Source organism: Engystomops pustulosus, chromosome 11, assembly GCF_040894005.1.
Source record: "Engystomops pustulosus chromosome 11, aEngPut4.maternal, whole genome shotgun sequence".
Taxonomy (NCBI): Eukaryota; Metazoa; Chordata; class Amphibia; order Anura; family Leptodactylidae; genus Engystomops; species Engystomops pustulosus.
The window spans coordinates 10,936,478-10,952,324 of record NC_092421.1 but is presented as its reverse complement, the minus strand read 5'-3'; the positions used below and the strand labels follow the sequence as shown (position 1 = coordinate 10,952,324).

Below are 15,847 nucleotides of genomic sequence, written 5' to 3'. Positions count from 1 at the left end.
TGACAGTAACAACCGCTGAGGTGATCACTGGCGCCATTCACTGACAGTAACACCGCTGAGGTGATCACTGGCGCCATTCACTGACAGTAACACCGCGGAGGCGATCACTGGCGCCGTTCACTGACAGTAACACAGCTGAGGTGATCACTGGCGCCGTTCACTGACAGTAACACCGCTGAGGTGATCACTGGCGCCGTTCACTGACAGTAACACAGCTGAGGTGATCACTGGCGCCGTTCACTGACAGTAACAACCGCTGAGGTGATCACTGGCGCCATTCACTGACAGTAACACCGCTGAGGTGATCACTGGCGCCATTCACTGACAGTAACACCGCGGAGGCGATCACTGGAGCTGTTCACTGACAGTAACAACCGCTGAGGTGATCACTGCCGCCATTCACTGACAGGAACATCTGAGGTGATCACTGCTACCATTCACTGACAGGAACACCGCTGAGCGCCATTCGTTGACAGTAACATTGCTGAGGTGATCACTGCCGCCATTCACTGACAGTAACAACCGCTGAGGTGATCACTGTCGCCATGGTATTATATAACACAATGTAAACTATAATTTATCGTAATAACATGAAAAATAAAACTATGGACTTAAAATGATGGGGGTTACGATTTTTTTTTAATTATTTCTGTGGCTCTGCCTTTATCAAAGTTATAAATACAAACATGAAAAAATATATTCCATAATAATTTACTTTTAACATTAAAATGTTCTTTTACAACGCTCAGATAATAAAAATCTAGCTCACAACATATTTCACCGCTGAAATTCCAGTCAGCTGAGGGGATAAAAAGGAGCCGAATCCCGCGTCACCTCACGCAAACCACTGGCCAATCAGGTGCTGTTCCCAGGCAGAACAGCCACTGCTCAAAAAAAGAGCGGGGAATTCCACCTCAGGAGGGAAGCCATGATGTCAATAATATCATGGTCGCCCTCCTGAGGGTCTGGGCGACTCCATGGTATTATATAACATAACTTATCTTAATAACACTTAATAAAAAACCACAAAATGGGTAAAAAAATGTTCACATTTTTTTTTTGTGGCTCAGCCCGCCGAGGCCATTTTTGGTTTTTTTTCGAGTTTTCATTGTTCACTCCCCACCTTCAAAAATCCATACTTTTTTTTATTTTTCCATGTAAAAGGCTGAAGAGCTGTGTGAGGTAACAAATTGCACTACATAGTGATGGTTCCATGCCATGTACAGGCGGTCCCCTACTTAAGGACACCCGACTTACAGACAACCTATAGTTACAGACAGACCCCTCTGACCTTTGGTGACCTCTCTGGATGCTTTACTATAGTCCCAGACTGCAATGCCCAGCTGTAAGGTGTCTGTAATGAAGCTTTATTGATAATCCTTGGTCCTATCACAGCAAAAAATGTTTAAACAATTGTCACTGGGGCCAATTTTTTTTTTCTCTGGATCTACAATTATAAAATATACAGTTTCGACTTACATACAAATTCAACTTAAGAACAAACCTCCGGCCCCTATCTTGTACGTAAAAATTTCAAATGCACTGAAAATAGTGAAAAAAGGCGTTTCAGTCGTATTTTTGTGGGCTTGGATTTCACTGTGCACCCCAAATGACAGGTCTACTTCATTCTTTGGGTCGGTGCAATCCAAGGATACTAAATATGTACAGGTTTTAGCTGGCGCTAATAACTTTTTCATACTTCGGAGCTATGAGTGGTGCCACTGGCTCATTGTAACAAATCCTGAGGAACCAGACAGCCTTGGGTTATTGTAAAAGTCGAAAAATCTCCACTCTTCAGCCATAATAAACAAGGAACCACCTTATAAAAATAAACTTCACAAATGGCTACACATGTCTTATGCTATTGTATTTAAAAAAAAAAAAAAAAATGACAAAAATTCTTCAATAAAAATACAGTTGGGAAAAAAAAAAAATAAACTTCACCTCTTGAAACAAAACCCCGCTTTTCATCTCAGACATCTCATTACCTCCAGAATGAATAACTACCGTATATACTCAAGTATAAGCCTAGCCGAGTATATTATAACCACCAATAAAAACCAGCAATTAAAAAAAAAACACCAATTACAACCAGTGGTCCAGTGCCTGTCCCCATAGCATGATGCTACCCCCACCATGAGTCACTGCTGGGATTGTATTTTGAAGGTGATGAGCGGCGCCAGGTTTTCTCGACCGCTTATAATTATTACCAAAAAGTTCAATCTTTATCTCGCAGACCAGAGAATTTTATGTCTCATAGTCTGGGATCCTTCATGTGTTTTGCACACTGTATGCAACTTTCATATTTCTTTCTATGAAGCTCAGCCACAGTGATCTTGGGATTCTTCTTTACTTCTCTCACCAAAGTTTTTCTCCCATGATTAGTTTGGCTGGACAGCCAGGTCGAGGAAGAGTTGTGATTGTCCCAAACTTCTTCGACTTAAGGATTATGGAAGCCACTGTGCTCTTAGGAACCTTGATTACTGCATACATTCTTTTGTAACCTTGATCTGTGCCACAATTGTGTTTCTTAGCTCCTTGGGCAGTTCCTTAGACCTCATGATTCTCATGTGCTGTGACATGCACTGTGAGGTTTTATATAGAAATTCCAATCAATTTAATTAAACACAGATGAACTCCAATGAAGGAGTAGAGGTATCTCAGAGAGGATCAGAAGGAAATACTCATAATGTGTCACCGCTAAGGGTCTGAATATTTATCACCATCTTAATACATCACCATGTGATGTTTCAGTTTTTTCTTGGTGAATAAATTAGCAAAAATATCTACATTTCTGTTTTTTTTCTGTTAAGATGGGTGCAGAGTGTACATTAATGAGCAAAAAAAAAGAACTTTTTTGATCTTACCAAATGGCTGCAATGAAATAAAATGTGAAAAAAATAAAGGGGTCTGAATACTTTCCATACCCACAGTAATGGATGGATGCAATAGAAATTTCCTTTCATTTTTGATCTAAGGATTTGCCAGGGGTTGAACAACATTTATTGGTGCACAGGCCACATTGTCATGCTACTTGACTTTAACAGGCCGCATCAGTAACCAATTCCCTAGATCAGCGATGGCGAACCTTTTAGATACAGAGTGCCCAAACTACAACCAAAACCCACTTTTATATTGCAAAGTGCCAACATGACAATTTGAGCAGTAACCTATTGATCTCTGCTGTATCACAAGTTTCAATCATATTGGCGTCCTGAGGACACCAATACAATAGAAAACAGGAGAAATTTGGATTGTAGCCTCCCTCCAGGCTCCCCTGAACAGGAAGAATCGGGGGACCCAAAGCAGGAGCTCCAAAGATAATCCATCTCTGCCCACACCTTCTCGCTCTTCCTGTGTCACTTTAAAATGGCACGTCCTGGGCTGTCTTGGCCTTGAGTAGAGATGGGCGAATCGATTCTAATGATTCTAACTTCGGTTAGAATTTCAGGAAAAATTCGATTCGTCACGAAGCCAAAATTTATGCTGATTCGTGGGAACGAAGTTGTTTTTTTTCCCCTCATGTTTCTGCTAAACGGGCGCGAGAACAACGTGTTACATGGGGCAGAGAACTCTGGGAAGGAGAAAGGAACACCCCCGATGACATCTGCAGACCTGTAAGCCAATCAGCGACCGGCAGGCTTATGTGATGTCACAGCCCTATAAAACCAGCCATTTCCTATCTCAGCACTTCACACTTCATGTTGTAGTGTCCAGCTGCTGCTATTGTACTGTGCGATTCTTGCTGCAATCCCTCGCTGTTCTCTAAGGGGGATCTGTATACCCCAAATAGCAGTTCTTTTTAGTGACAAAATCGAATAGGAAAAAATCTGTTTGACATTCATGCATCTACAGTAGTGAGCTGTCAGTTGTGGAGTATCTGTATAACACACATTGCAATACCTTTTGGGGGCTCTAGTTAACAGCCAGATTTACGTGTCAAATCCACGTGGTTTATAAACTACCATCTCAGACAGAAAGGTGGCAGGTGGAGCAGGCAGAGGTGGCAGCACAGTAAGGGGATGTCGCAGCAGGGGTGACTATGTGAGGCCAGAACTGCCGTTGTCATCTAGTGGCAGTGTGTTGATCAACAACCCAAAGGTTGTTGAATGGTTGACTCAGTCATCCAATTCCTCAAATATAACATCTGACAACCCCACCCAAGAGTCCGTAGGTTCCTCTGATACAACAATTAGTTGGCATGGCCCAGGAGCAGGTCAGCGGCCCTCACCTGTCCTCAACCAGGCTCTGTCCTGTTCCTTCCTGCAGCCAGAGAGCTACTAGGTGGTCTGGGCTCAGCGCCACTATTCAGCAAGGACGAAGTGTTTGAGGACAGTCAGCAGCTGCTTTGCAGTGAAGAGGTGGGGCAGACTTCCGCTGCTTTCTGCAGTAGGCAGGCTCTGCATACTGACACCGGTGAGGAGAGTAGCAGTGACCGGGAAATGCAAATTGGTGATGATGTAGCCGATCGCACTTGGGAGCCGGGTGTAGCAGGGGATTAATCATCGTCGGGCGAAGAGAGTGTCAGCTTGCGGAGCAGGCAGCAAGTCGCTACTGTGGCTGTGAGTCAGCAGGGTGAGCACACAGTTGGCCGCTGCCTAGGTGCGCCATTGTCCATCCTCTGTCAGGTCTGACCGGGGGATTCCTGGCAGTCATTGCTCACGTACTACTACCACGGCTGCTGTCGGGGGCTTGGGGGGTAGGAGCAGTAGCAGTTCCATCAACAGTCGCTTATTGAGGAGGGTAGCCGCCAGCAGCAGCAGCAGGACATGAAGCAGACCCTGCACCAGCAGGTGGTGGCCTACTTGGACAGCACTTTACCACCTGAGGTAGAGGATCCCATAGACTACTGGGCAGCCAAACTTGATGCGTGGCTGTAACTTGCGGAGTTTGCAGTAGAGAAGCTGTCCTGCCCAGCCAGTAGTGTGGCATCAGAGCGGGTTTTCAGTGTGGCGGGGGCCATCGTTACCCCCAGGAGAACCTGTTTGTCCACCCGTAATGTGGAGAGACTGACCTTTGTCAAGATGAATCAGGCTTGGATAGGCCAGGATTTCAACTCACCAATGCCTAATGCATCAGATTAGATCAGCCATGACACCTCCTCCAAACGTTGAGAAATGAGTCAGGGTTCTAACTACCTGCCTCAGCTACTATTCTGATGCTGCCACCCGCCTGATGCCACACATCTGCTGCTAGTTGCACCATCTGCCTCCTACCATCTTTACCAGGGACTGGAATTGTCCGCCACCTCCACACTATATCATGGTGCCACTCTGCAGGCTCCTGCTGCTTCTGATGCCACCTTCACACTATATCATTATGCCACTCTGCGGGCTCCTGCTGCTGATGCCACCTTCACACTATATCATTGTGCCACTCTGCCGCTCTTGCTGCTTCTGATACCACCTTCACACTATATCATTGTGCCACTCTGTGGGCTCCTCCTGCTGCTACTGATGCCACCTTTACACTATATCATTGTGCCACTCTGCGGGCTCCTGCTGCTGCTGCTTCTGATGCCACTTTCACACTATATGATTGTGCCACTCTGCGGGCTCCTGCTGCTTCTGATGCCGCCTTCACACCATATCATTGTGCCACTCTGTGGGCTCCTGCTGCTTCTGATGCCACCAACACACTATATCATTGTGCCACTCTGCCGCTCTTGCTGCTTCTGATGCCACCTTCACACTATATCATTGTGCCACTCTGCCGCTCTTGCTGCTTCTGATGCCACCTTCACACTATATCATTCTGCCACTCTGTGGCTTTCCCTGTTACTGCCACCATGTTGCTGCCACCTGTAGGATCTTGCTGCTGATGCCACCTCCACACTAAATCATTGTGCCACTCTGTGGCTATCCCTGTTGCTGCCACCATGTTGCTGCCACCTGTGGGCTCCTGCTGCCGCCACCTTTACGCTCTTATTATTGTGCCACTTTGTGGCCTACCATGTTTCCGCCACCTCCATAATTTGTCATTGTGCCACTCTGCAGCCTACTCATGCTGCTGCCAACTGACCGCTGTCTCCCTGGAACACCTTGTGATTTCCATAATGCTGTTTTCACCCTCCATCACTCTATGATGTTGCCACTATGTTTGGTTTTCCCCTTCATTTCATCTGTCAGAAGGATGAAAAGCTTCAGGATTGATAGCCAAAAGCAGGAGTGGATACAGAACACAGAGGACATGCAAGTATCCCATTTGCTGCTCATCTCTATTCTGGATCAACTCCTGTTTGTTTTTGGCTTTAGAAATACTGATGGATTATTGACCGATTGAAAGAGGACACTGATGCGTGAAAAGAAGGGCAAAATGATCAGTGACGTCAATGCAAAATTACTGCCAACATCCTCTGCACTCTTTTGGGGGTTTTCCACATCTATCCGCATTTAACAGAACAGGTTCTGTTGTAATCTATGGAATTATCTGATTTCAGTGTAAAAAGAGTGCACTCTTTGATGTTATAGTGGGATCTTGGCCCTCAGCTCGGTCCTTTCGAGCTGGCACAGACGTTACCTTGTCAGGCTGCGTTCCCGCTTCGCTTATTTGGGGAAGTTGGCCTCTGTAAGTGCACATGGAGGTGAAGAGTAAAGCGATTCTAAGAGCGGCGGCTGTCATGTGCGTGTCATACTAAAACACAGCATTGTTTGAAGACTAAACCACGCTCCCTATGCATATTTAAGCATGGCACAATGTTCTACAACACCCTACAGCAGTGATGGCGAACCTTTTAGAGACCGAGTGCCCAAACTGCAACCCAAAACCTTATTACTTATCGCAAAGTGCCAGTACGGCAATTTAACCAGAAAACTGACGGTTTAGTTTAGAATCAATGTACACAGGACTGTCTGAGCTCTGATTCCAGCAGTCCTATACACACTGAAACGCCACTTTTACACCATTTTACATCACATAAAAGAGTAATAAAAAGTTATCAAAAGGTTACGCAGACCTCAAAATGGTAGCAATGAAAACAACGGCTCATTAAGCAAAAAAACCCAAATCTCCCCAGCTCCGTGCACTAAAGTTATTAGCGTCATAAGATGGCGAAACTATTTTCTTTTTCGTACACTGTTTTAATTATAGAAAAAGCATTAAAACACAATAAAACCTACAAATCTGGTATCACTGTGATAGGACCGAACCAAAGAATAAAGGACACAAATGATTTGGAGCGCACAGTGAAAGTATTAAAATCTACAGCTTCCCAGTACACGACATGGAATAATAAATGAGAAGTAAAACATGTTATGCAAAAAATAAGCCCTCACACAGGTATATATAAATGCACATATACATTTATAATATAATATGCATATACATAAATACATAAATACATAAATAAAAATACATATGTTACTTACTCTTGCTCAGGTGTCTGTTGTTCCAGGGGGGGGGGGGTCGGGGTGCAGCATCTGGAGTTCGTTTCAGTGTGGTTATGAGGCATGAGTTCCAGGGGAGGGGGTGATGGGGGGCAGTGACCGGAGTTGAGCAGGGGGAAGGGGGGGGGGGAGTGAGAGCGGCCGGAGTCCTTGCGGGGGGGGGGGGGGGGCGGCGGGTTGCGGTAGCGGGCATAACAGGCTGGGGTTCGGGCGCGCCGGGGGGGGCTTGTGGTAGCGGGCGCAGTTTGGGCCGTGAGTTTCGGCCCGGTTGCGGGCGGAGTTTTATGGGAGGTGCGGGAGCGGGCAGGATGGATGCGCTGAATTAAAAAAATAAATACACTCACCTCAGACTCGGCGTTCCTCCGGCTGATCACTGCAGCGCACAGGAGTAAGGTGCCCAGCGCTGGCAGCGTAATGACATCATTTCGCTGCCAGCGCGGGGATGCTTACCGTCCTGTGCGCTGCAGTGATCAGAGTGACAGCAGGCAGTGTCAGCGCCCTGCTCCGTCATGGCTGTTAGCATTATCGGAGCGCAGCTCCGATACTGCTAACAGCCATGACAACCAGGTGTGGACAGTGGTTGTCCGCACCTGGCAGTGGTTGGGAGGATGGGGCGCGTGCCAGCAGTGAGGGCTCTGCGTGCCATAGGTTCGCCATCGCTGCCCTACAGGCTCTCTGCAGCCAGAAAATGCCTGTTTTTTTAACTTGATTCATTTTGATTCGATTCGGGTCGAATCTAATTTTTTCGAAAAATTCCGCGAATCGACCCGTGCCATAGGTTCGCCACCACTGCCCTAGATGCTCCAACAACCAAAGTACAGCAAAAAATACCACCCCAGCAACTAAATACGACAGTCAGAGCAGATAATACTGGAGACCCCAGAGCAGACAATAATAATAAACGGACCATCCAAAGTAGACAATCATAATACTGGAGATCTCCAGAGCAGACAAATAAAAAATACATCCTCTCCCTTCCTGAATCCTCTTCTCCACACACCACACACTGCAGCTTCTTCTCTCCTCTCCTGTGCAGCTTTGAGGCCCACACTGGTTCACCTCTTCGGTCATCTCCTGTGTTATTATTACAGTTAAATCATGTGATATAATACCCATAATTCCTCAACTCTTATCATGTCCTGTTACTATTTCCGATTTGCGCTGCATTTAACAGGGTTTTTGGCGCGTGCGATCGGATTTTGCCGTAATCACGCCGGCTTTAATGCAGGGGGACACAATGTGAGGAGATGCTGGGGACACAATGTGAGCAGATGCTGGGGGACACAACGTGAGGAGATGCTGGGGACACAACGTGAGGAGATGCTGGGGACACAATGTGAGGAGATGCTGGGGACACAATGTGAGCAGATGCTGGGGGACACAACGTGAGGAGATGCTGGGGACACAACGTGAGGAGATGCTGGGGACACAATGTGAGGAGATGCTGGGGACACAATGTGAGGAGATGCCGGGGGACACAATGTGAGGAGATACCGGGGGACACAATGTGAGGAGATGCTGGGGGACACAATGTGAGGAGATGCTGGGGGACACAATGTGAGGAGATGCCGGGGGACACAATGTGAGGAGATGCCGGGGGACACAATGTGAGGAGATGCTGGGGACACAATGTGAGCAGATGCTGGGGGACACAACGTGAGGAGATGCTGGGGACACAACGTGAGGAGATGCTGGGGACACAACGTGAGGAGATACCGGGAGACACAATGTGAGGAGATGCTGGGGGACACAATGTGAGGAGATACCGGGAGACACAATGTGAGGAGATGCCGGGAGACACAATGTGAGGAGATGCTGAGGGACACAATGTGAGGAGATGCCGGGGGACACAATGTGAGGAGATACCGGGAGACACAATGTGAGGAGATGCCGGGGGACACAATGTGAGGAGATGCCGGGGACACAATGTGAGGAGATGCCGGGGGACACAATGTGAGGAGATGCCGGGGGACACAATGTGAGGAGATACCGGGGGACACAATGTGAGGAGATGCCAGGAGACACAATGTGAGGAGATACCGGGAGACACAATGTGAGGAGATACCGGGAGACACAATGTGAGGAGATGCCGGGGGACACAATGTGAGGAGATGCCGAGGGACACAATGTGAGGAGATGCCGGGGGACACAATGTGAGGAGATGCTGAGGGACACAATGTGAGGAGATGCTGAGGGACACAATGTGAGGAGATGCTGAGGGACACAATGTGAGGAGATGCTGAGGGACACAATGTGAGGAGATGCTGGGGGACACAATGTGAGGAGATGCCGGGGGACACAATGTGAGGAGATGCTGGGGACACAATGTGAGGAGATGCTGGGGACACAATGTGAGGAGATGCCGGGGACACAATGTGAGGAGATGCTGGGGGACACAATGTGAGGAGATGCTGGGGACACAATGTGAGGAGATGCTGAGGGACACAATGTGAGGAGATGCTGAGGGACACAATGTGAGGAGATGCTGGGGGACACAATGTGAGGAGATGCTGGGGACACAATGTGAGGAGATGCTGAGGGACACAATGTGAGGAGATGCTGGGGGACACAATGTGAGGAGATGCTGGAGGACACAATGTGAGGAGATACCGGGGGACACAATGTGAGGAGATGCTGGGGACACAATGTGAGGAGATGCTGAGGGACACAATGTGAGGAGATGCTGGGGGACACAATGTGAGGAGATGCTGAGGACACAATGTGAGGAGATGCCGGGAGACACAATGTGAGGAGATACCGGGAGACACAATGTGAGGAGATACCGGGAGACACAATGTGAGGAGATGCCGGGGGACACAATGTGAGGAGATGCCGAGGGACACAATGTGAGGAGATGCCGGGGGACACAATGTGAGGAGATACCGGGGGACACAACGTGAGGAGATACCGGGAGACACAATGTGAGGAGATGCTGGGGACACAATGAGAGGAGATGCTGGGGACACAATGTGAGGAGATGCTGGGGACACAATGTGAGGAGATGCTGAGGGACACAATGTGAGGAGATGCTGGGGACACAATGTGAGGAGATGCTGAGGGACACAATGTGAATGGATGCTGAGGGACACAATGTGAGGAGATGCCGGGGGACACAATGTGAGGAGATGCTGGGGACACAATGTGAGGAGATGCTGGGGACACAATGTGAGGAGATGCCGGGGACACAATGTGAGGAGATGCCGCGGACACAATGTGAGGAGATGCTGGGGGACACAATGTGAGGAGATACCGGGGGACACAATGTGAGGAGATGCTGGGGACACAATGTGAGGAGATGCTGAGGACACAATGTGAGGAGATGCTGAGGACACAATGTGAGGAGATGCCGGGGGACACAATGTGAGGAGATGCTGAGGACACAATGTGAGGAGATGCTGAGGGACACAATGTGAGGAGATGCTGAGGGACACAATGTGAGGAGATGCTGAGGACACAATGTGAGGAGATGCTGGGGGACACAATGTGAGGAGATGCTGAGGGACACAATGTGAGGAGATGCTGGGGACACAATGTGAGGAGATGCCGGGGGACACAATATGAGGAGATGCTGGGGACACAATGTGAGGAGATGCCGGGGGACACAATGTGAGGAGATGCTGAGGGACACAATGTGAGGAGATGCTGGGGGACACAATGTGAGGAGATGCTGAGGGACACAATGTGAGGAGATGCTGAGGGACACAATGTGAGGAGATGCCGGGGGACACAATGTGAGGAGATGCTGGGGGACACAATGTGAGGAGATGCCGGGGGACACAATGTGAGGAGATGCTGAGGGACACAATGTGAGGAGATACCGGGAGACACAATGTGAGGAGATGCCGGGGGACACAATGTGAGGAGATGCTGGGGGACACAATGTGAGGAGATGCTGGGGACACAATGTGAGGAGATGCTGGAGGACACAATGTGAGGAGATGCTGGGGGACACAATGTGAGGAGATGCTGGGGGACACAATGTGAGGAGATGCTGAGGGACACAATGTGAGGAGATGCTGGGGGACACAATGTGAGGAGATGCTGGGGGACACAATGTGAGGAGATGCTGGGGGACACAATGTGAGGAGATGCTGAGGGACACAATGTGAGGAGATGCTGAGGGACACAATGTGAGGAGATGCTGGGGGACACAATGTGAGGAGATGCTGGGGACACAATGTGAGGAGATGCTGGAGGACACAATGTGAGGAGATGCTGGGGGACACAATGTGAGGAGATGCTGAGGGACACAATGTGAGGAGATGCTGAGGGACACAATGTGAGGAGATGCTGGGGGACACAATGTGAGGAGATGCTGGGGGACACAATGTGAGGAGATGCTGGGGGACACAATGTGAGGAGATGCTGAGGGACACAATGTGAGGAGATGCTGAGGGACACAATGTGAGGAGATGCTGGGGACACAATGTGAGGAGATGCTGGAGGACACAATGTGAGGAGATGCTGGGGGACACAATGTGAGGAGATGCTGGGGGACACAATGTGAGGAGATGCTGAGGGACACAATGTGAGGAGATGCTGAGGACACAATGTGAGGAGATGCCGGGGGACACAATGTGAGGAGATGCCGGGGGACACAATGTGAGGAGATACCGGGGGACACAATGTGAGGAGATGCTGGGGGACACAATGTGAGGAGATGCTGGGGGACACAATGTGAGGAGATGCTGGGGACACAATGTGAGGAGATGCTGAGGGACACAATGTGAGGAGATGCTGAGGACACAATGTGAGGAGATGCTGAGGGACACAATGTGAGGAGATGCTGAGGGACACAATGTGAGGAGATGCTGAGGACACAATGTGAGGAGATGCTGAGGGACACAATGTGAGGAGATGCCGGGGGACACAATGTGAGGAGATGCCGGGGGACACAATGTGAGGAGATGCTGGGGGACACAATGTGAGGAGATGCTGGGGGACACAATGTGAGGAGATGCTGGGGGACACAATGTGAGGAGATACCGGGGGACACAATGTGAGGAGATGCTGGGGGACACAATGTGAGGAGATGCCGGGGGACACAATGTGAGGAGATGCCGGGGGACACAATGTGAGGAGATGCTGGGGGACACAATGTGAGGAGATGCTGAGGGACACAATGTGAGGAGATGCCGGGGGACACAATGTGAGGAGATGCTGAGGACACAATGTGAGGAGATGCTGAGGACACAATGTGAGGAGATGCTGAGGGACACAATGTGAGGAGATGCCGGGGGACACAATGTGAGGAGATGCTGAGGACACAATGTGAGGAGATGCTGGGGACACAATGTGAGGAGATGCCGGGGACACAATGTGAGGAGATGCCGCGGACACAATGTGAGGAGATGCTGGGGGACACAATGTGAGGAGATACCGGGGGACACAATGTGAGGAGATGCTGGGGACACAATGTGAGGAGATGCTGAGGACACAATGTGAGGAGATGCTGAGGACACAATGTGAGGAGATGCCGGGGGACACAATGTGAGGAGATGCTGAGGACACAATGTGAGGAGATGCTGAGGGACACAATGTGAGGAGATGCTGAGGGACACAATGTGAGGAGATGCTGAGGACACAATGTGAGGAGATGCTGGGGGACACAATGTGAGGAGATGCTGAGGGACACAATGTGAGGAGATGCTGGGGACACAATGTGAGGAGATGCCGGGGGACACAATATGAGGAGATGCTGGGGACACAATGTGAGGAGATGCCGGGGGACACAATGTGAGGAGATGCTGAGGGACACAATGTGAGGAGATGCTGGGGGACACAATGTGAGGAGATGCTGAGGGACACAATGTGAGGAGATGCTGAGGGACACAATGTGAGGAGATGCCGGGGGACACAATGTGAGGAGATGCTGGGGGACACAATGTGAGGAGATGCCGGGGGACACAATGTGAGGAGATGCTGAGGGACACAATGTGAGGAGATACCGGGAGACACAATGTGAGGAGATGCCGGGGGACACAATGTGAGGAGATGCTGGGGGACACAATGTGAGGAGATGCTGGGGACACAATGTGAGGAGATGCTGGAGGACACAATGTGAGGAGATGCTGGGGGACACAATGTGAGGAGATGCTGGGGGACACAATGTGAGGAGATGCTGAGGGACACAATGTGAGGAGATGCTGGGGGACACAATGTGAGGAGATGCTGGGGGACACAATGTGAGGAGATGCTGGGGGACACAATGTGAGGAGATGCTGAGGGACACAATGTGAGGAGATGCTGAGGGACACAATGTGAGGAGATGCTGGGGGACACAATGTGAGGAGATGCTGGGGACACAATGTGAGGAGATGCTGGAGGACACAATGTGAGGAGATGCTGGGGGACACAATGTGAGGAGATGCTGAGGGACACAATGTGAGGAGATGCTGAGGGACACAATGTGAGGAGATGCTGGGGGACACAATGTGAGGAGATGCTGGGGGACACAATGTGAGGAGATGCTGGGGGACACAATGTGAGGAGATGCTGAGGGACACAATGTGAGGAGATGCTGAGGGACACAATGTGAGGAGATGCTGGGGGACACAATGTGAGGAGATGCTGGGGACACAATGTGAGGAGATGCTGGAGGACACAATGTGAGGAGATGCTGGGGGACACAATGTGAGGAGATGCTGGGGGACACAATGTGAGGAGATGCTGAGGGACACAATGTGAGGAGATGCTGAGGACACAATGTGAGGAGATGCCGGGGGACACAATGTGAGGAGATGCCGGGGGACACAATGTGAGGAGATGCTGGGGGACACAATGTGAGGAGATGCTGAGGGACACAATGTGAGGAGATGCTGAGGGACACAATGTGAGGAGATGCTGGGGGACACAATGTGAGGAGATGCTGAGGGACACAATGTGAGGAGATGCTGGGGGACACAATGTGAGGAGATGCCGGGGGACACAATGTGAGGAGATGCCGGGGGACACAATGTGAGGAGATGCCGGGGGACACAATGTGAGGAGATGCCGGGGGACACAATGTGAGGAGATGCTGGGGGACACAATGTGAGGAGATGCTGAGGACACAATGTGAGGAGATGCTGAGGGACACAATGTGAGGAGATGCCGGGGGACACAATGTGAGGAGATGCCGGGGGACACAATGTGAGGAGATGCCGGGGGACACAATGTGAGGAGATGCTGGGGACACAATGTGAGGAGATGCCGGGGGACACAATGTGAGGAGATGCTGGGGGACACAATGTGAGGAGATGCTGAGGGACACAATGTGAGGAGATGCCGGGGGACACAATGTGAGGAGATGCTGAGGGACACAATGTGAGGAGATGCTGAGGGACACAATGTGAGGAGATGCCGGGGGACACAATGTGAGGAGATGCCGGGGGACACAATGTGAGGAGATGCCGGGGGACACAATGTGAGGAGATGCCGGGGGACACAATGTGAGGAGATGCTGGGGGACACAATGTGAGGAGATGCTGGGGGACACAATGTGAGGAGATGCTGAGGGACACAATGTGAGGAGATGCCGGGGGACACAATGTGAGGAGATGCTGAGGGACACAATGTGAGGAGATGCTGGGGACACAATGTGAGGAGATGCTGGGGACACAATGTGAGGAGATGCTGAGGGACACAATGTGAGGAGATGCTGGGGGACACAATGTGAGGAGATGCTGGGGACACAATGTGAGGAGATGCTGGGGGACACAATGTGAGGAGATGCTGGGGGACACAATATGAGGAGATGCTGGGGACACAATGTGAGGAGATGCTGAGGGACACAATGTGAGGAGATGCTGAGGGACACAATGTGAGGAGATGCTGAGGACACAATGTGAGGAGATGCCGGGGGACACAATGTGAGGAGATGCTGAGGGACACAATGTGAGGAGATGCTGAGGGACACAATGTGAGGAGATGCTGGGGGACACAATGTGAGGAGATGCTGGGGCTACATTGACACCTTTACAGTTCTGTTCCTGTATAGAAGCTATCACCCGAATGTCACACTACAGGTTCATGTATTTATGCATGCATGCACACATTTAGTGTGTACAGAGGGCCACAAGAAAATGGCCGACAATTCCCTATAAATCCCACTGGTGAGTGTGATTCCCTAGCGGCAAAAAGAGCATGACAGTGATTCCAAAGGTGACCACACGAGGGCAGGACGCACCTAGAGTTGAGGAATGACATCCCGCAATGCATGATTGAACCTGTGGTCCGACTATAACCCGCAACCGAGCTATACAGATTGGAGCATGACAGACCGTACCAAGAGGGAAATGTGCAGGGGGAGACACTAGTCACAACACTATCACACTGAGGCACGAAACGCACGGGCAGCAAGTAATGTGAACAGGTACAGTATGTCATAAGAAGTCGCCTGTGTCCATATGTATAATACAGGGGGAGGAGACTGTGGTGTCCTGTGTGTATATATATATATATATAATACAGGGGGAGGAGAC

General features: G+C 49.9%; 1 protein-coding gene across 1 annotated transcript in view; it reads left to right on the top strand.

The window, feature by feature from the left end:
- LOC140106456 (uncharacterized) overlaps positions 1 to 15,847 on the top strand; it is a 73,106-nt gene that overhangs the window by 43,184 nt on the left and 14,075 nt on the right. The window contains exon 23 of the mRNA XM_072130902.1: positions 15,704 to 15,738. Within this exon, the coding sequence (XP_071987003.1) occupies positions 15,704 to 15,738 (35 nt within the window). The remainder of the gene's footprint in view (positions 1 to 15,703; positions 15,739 to 15,847) is intronic.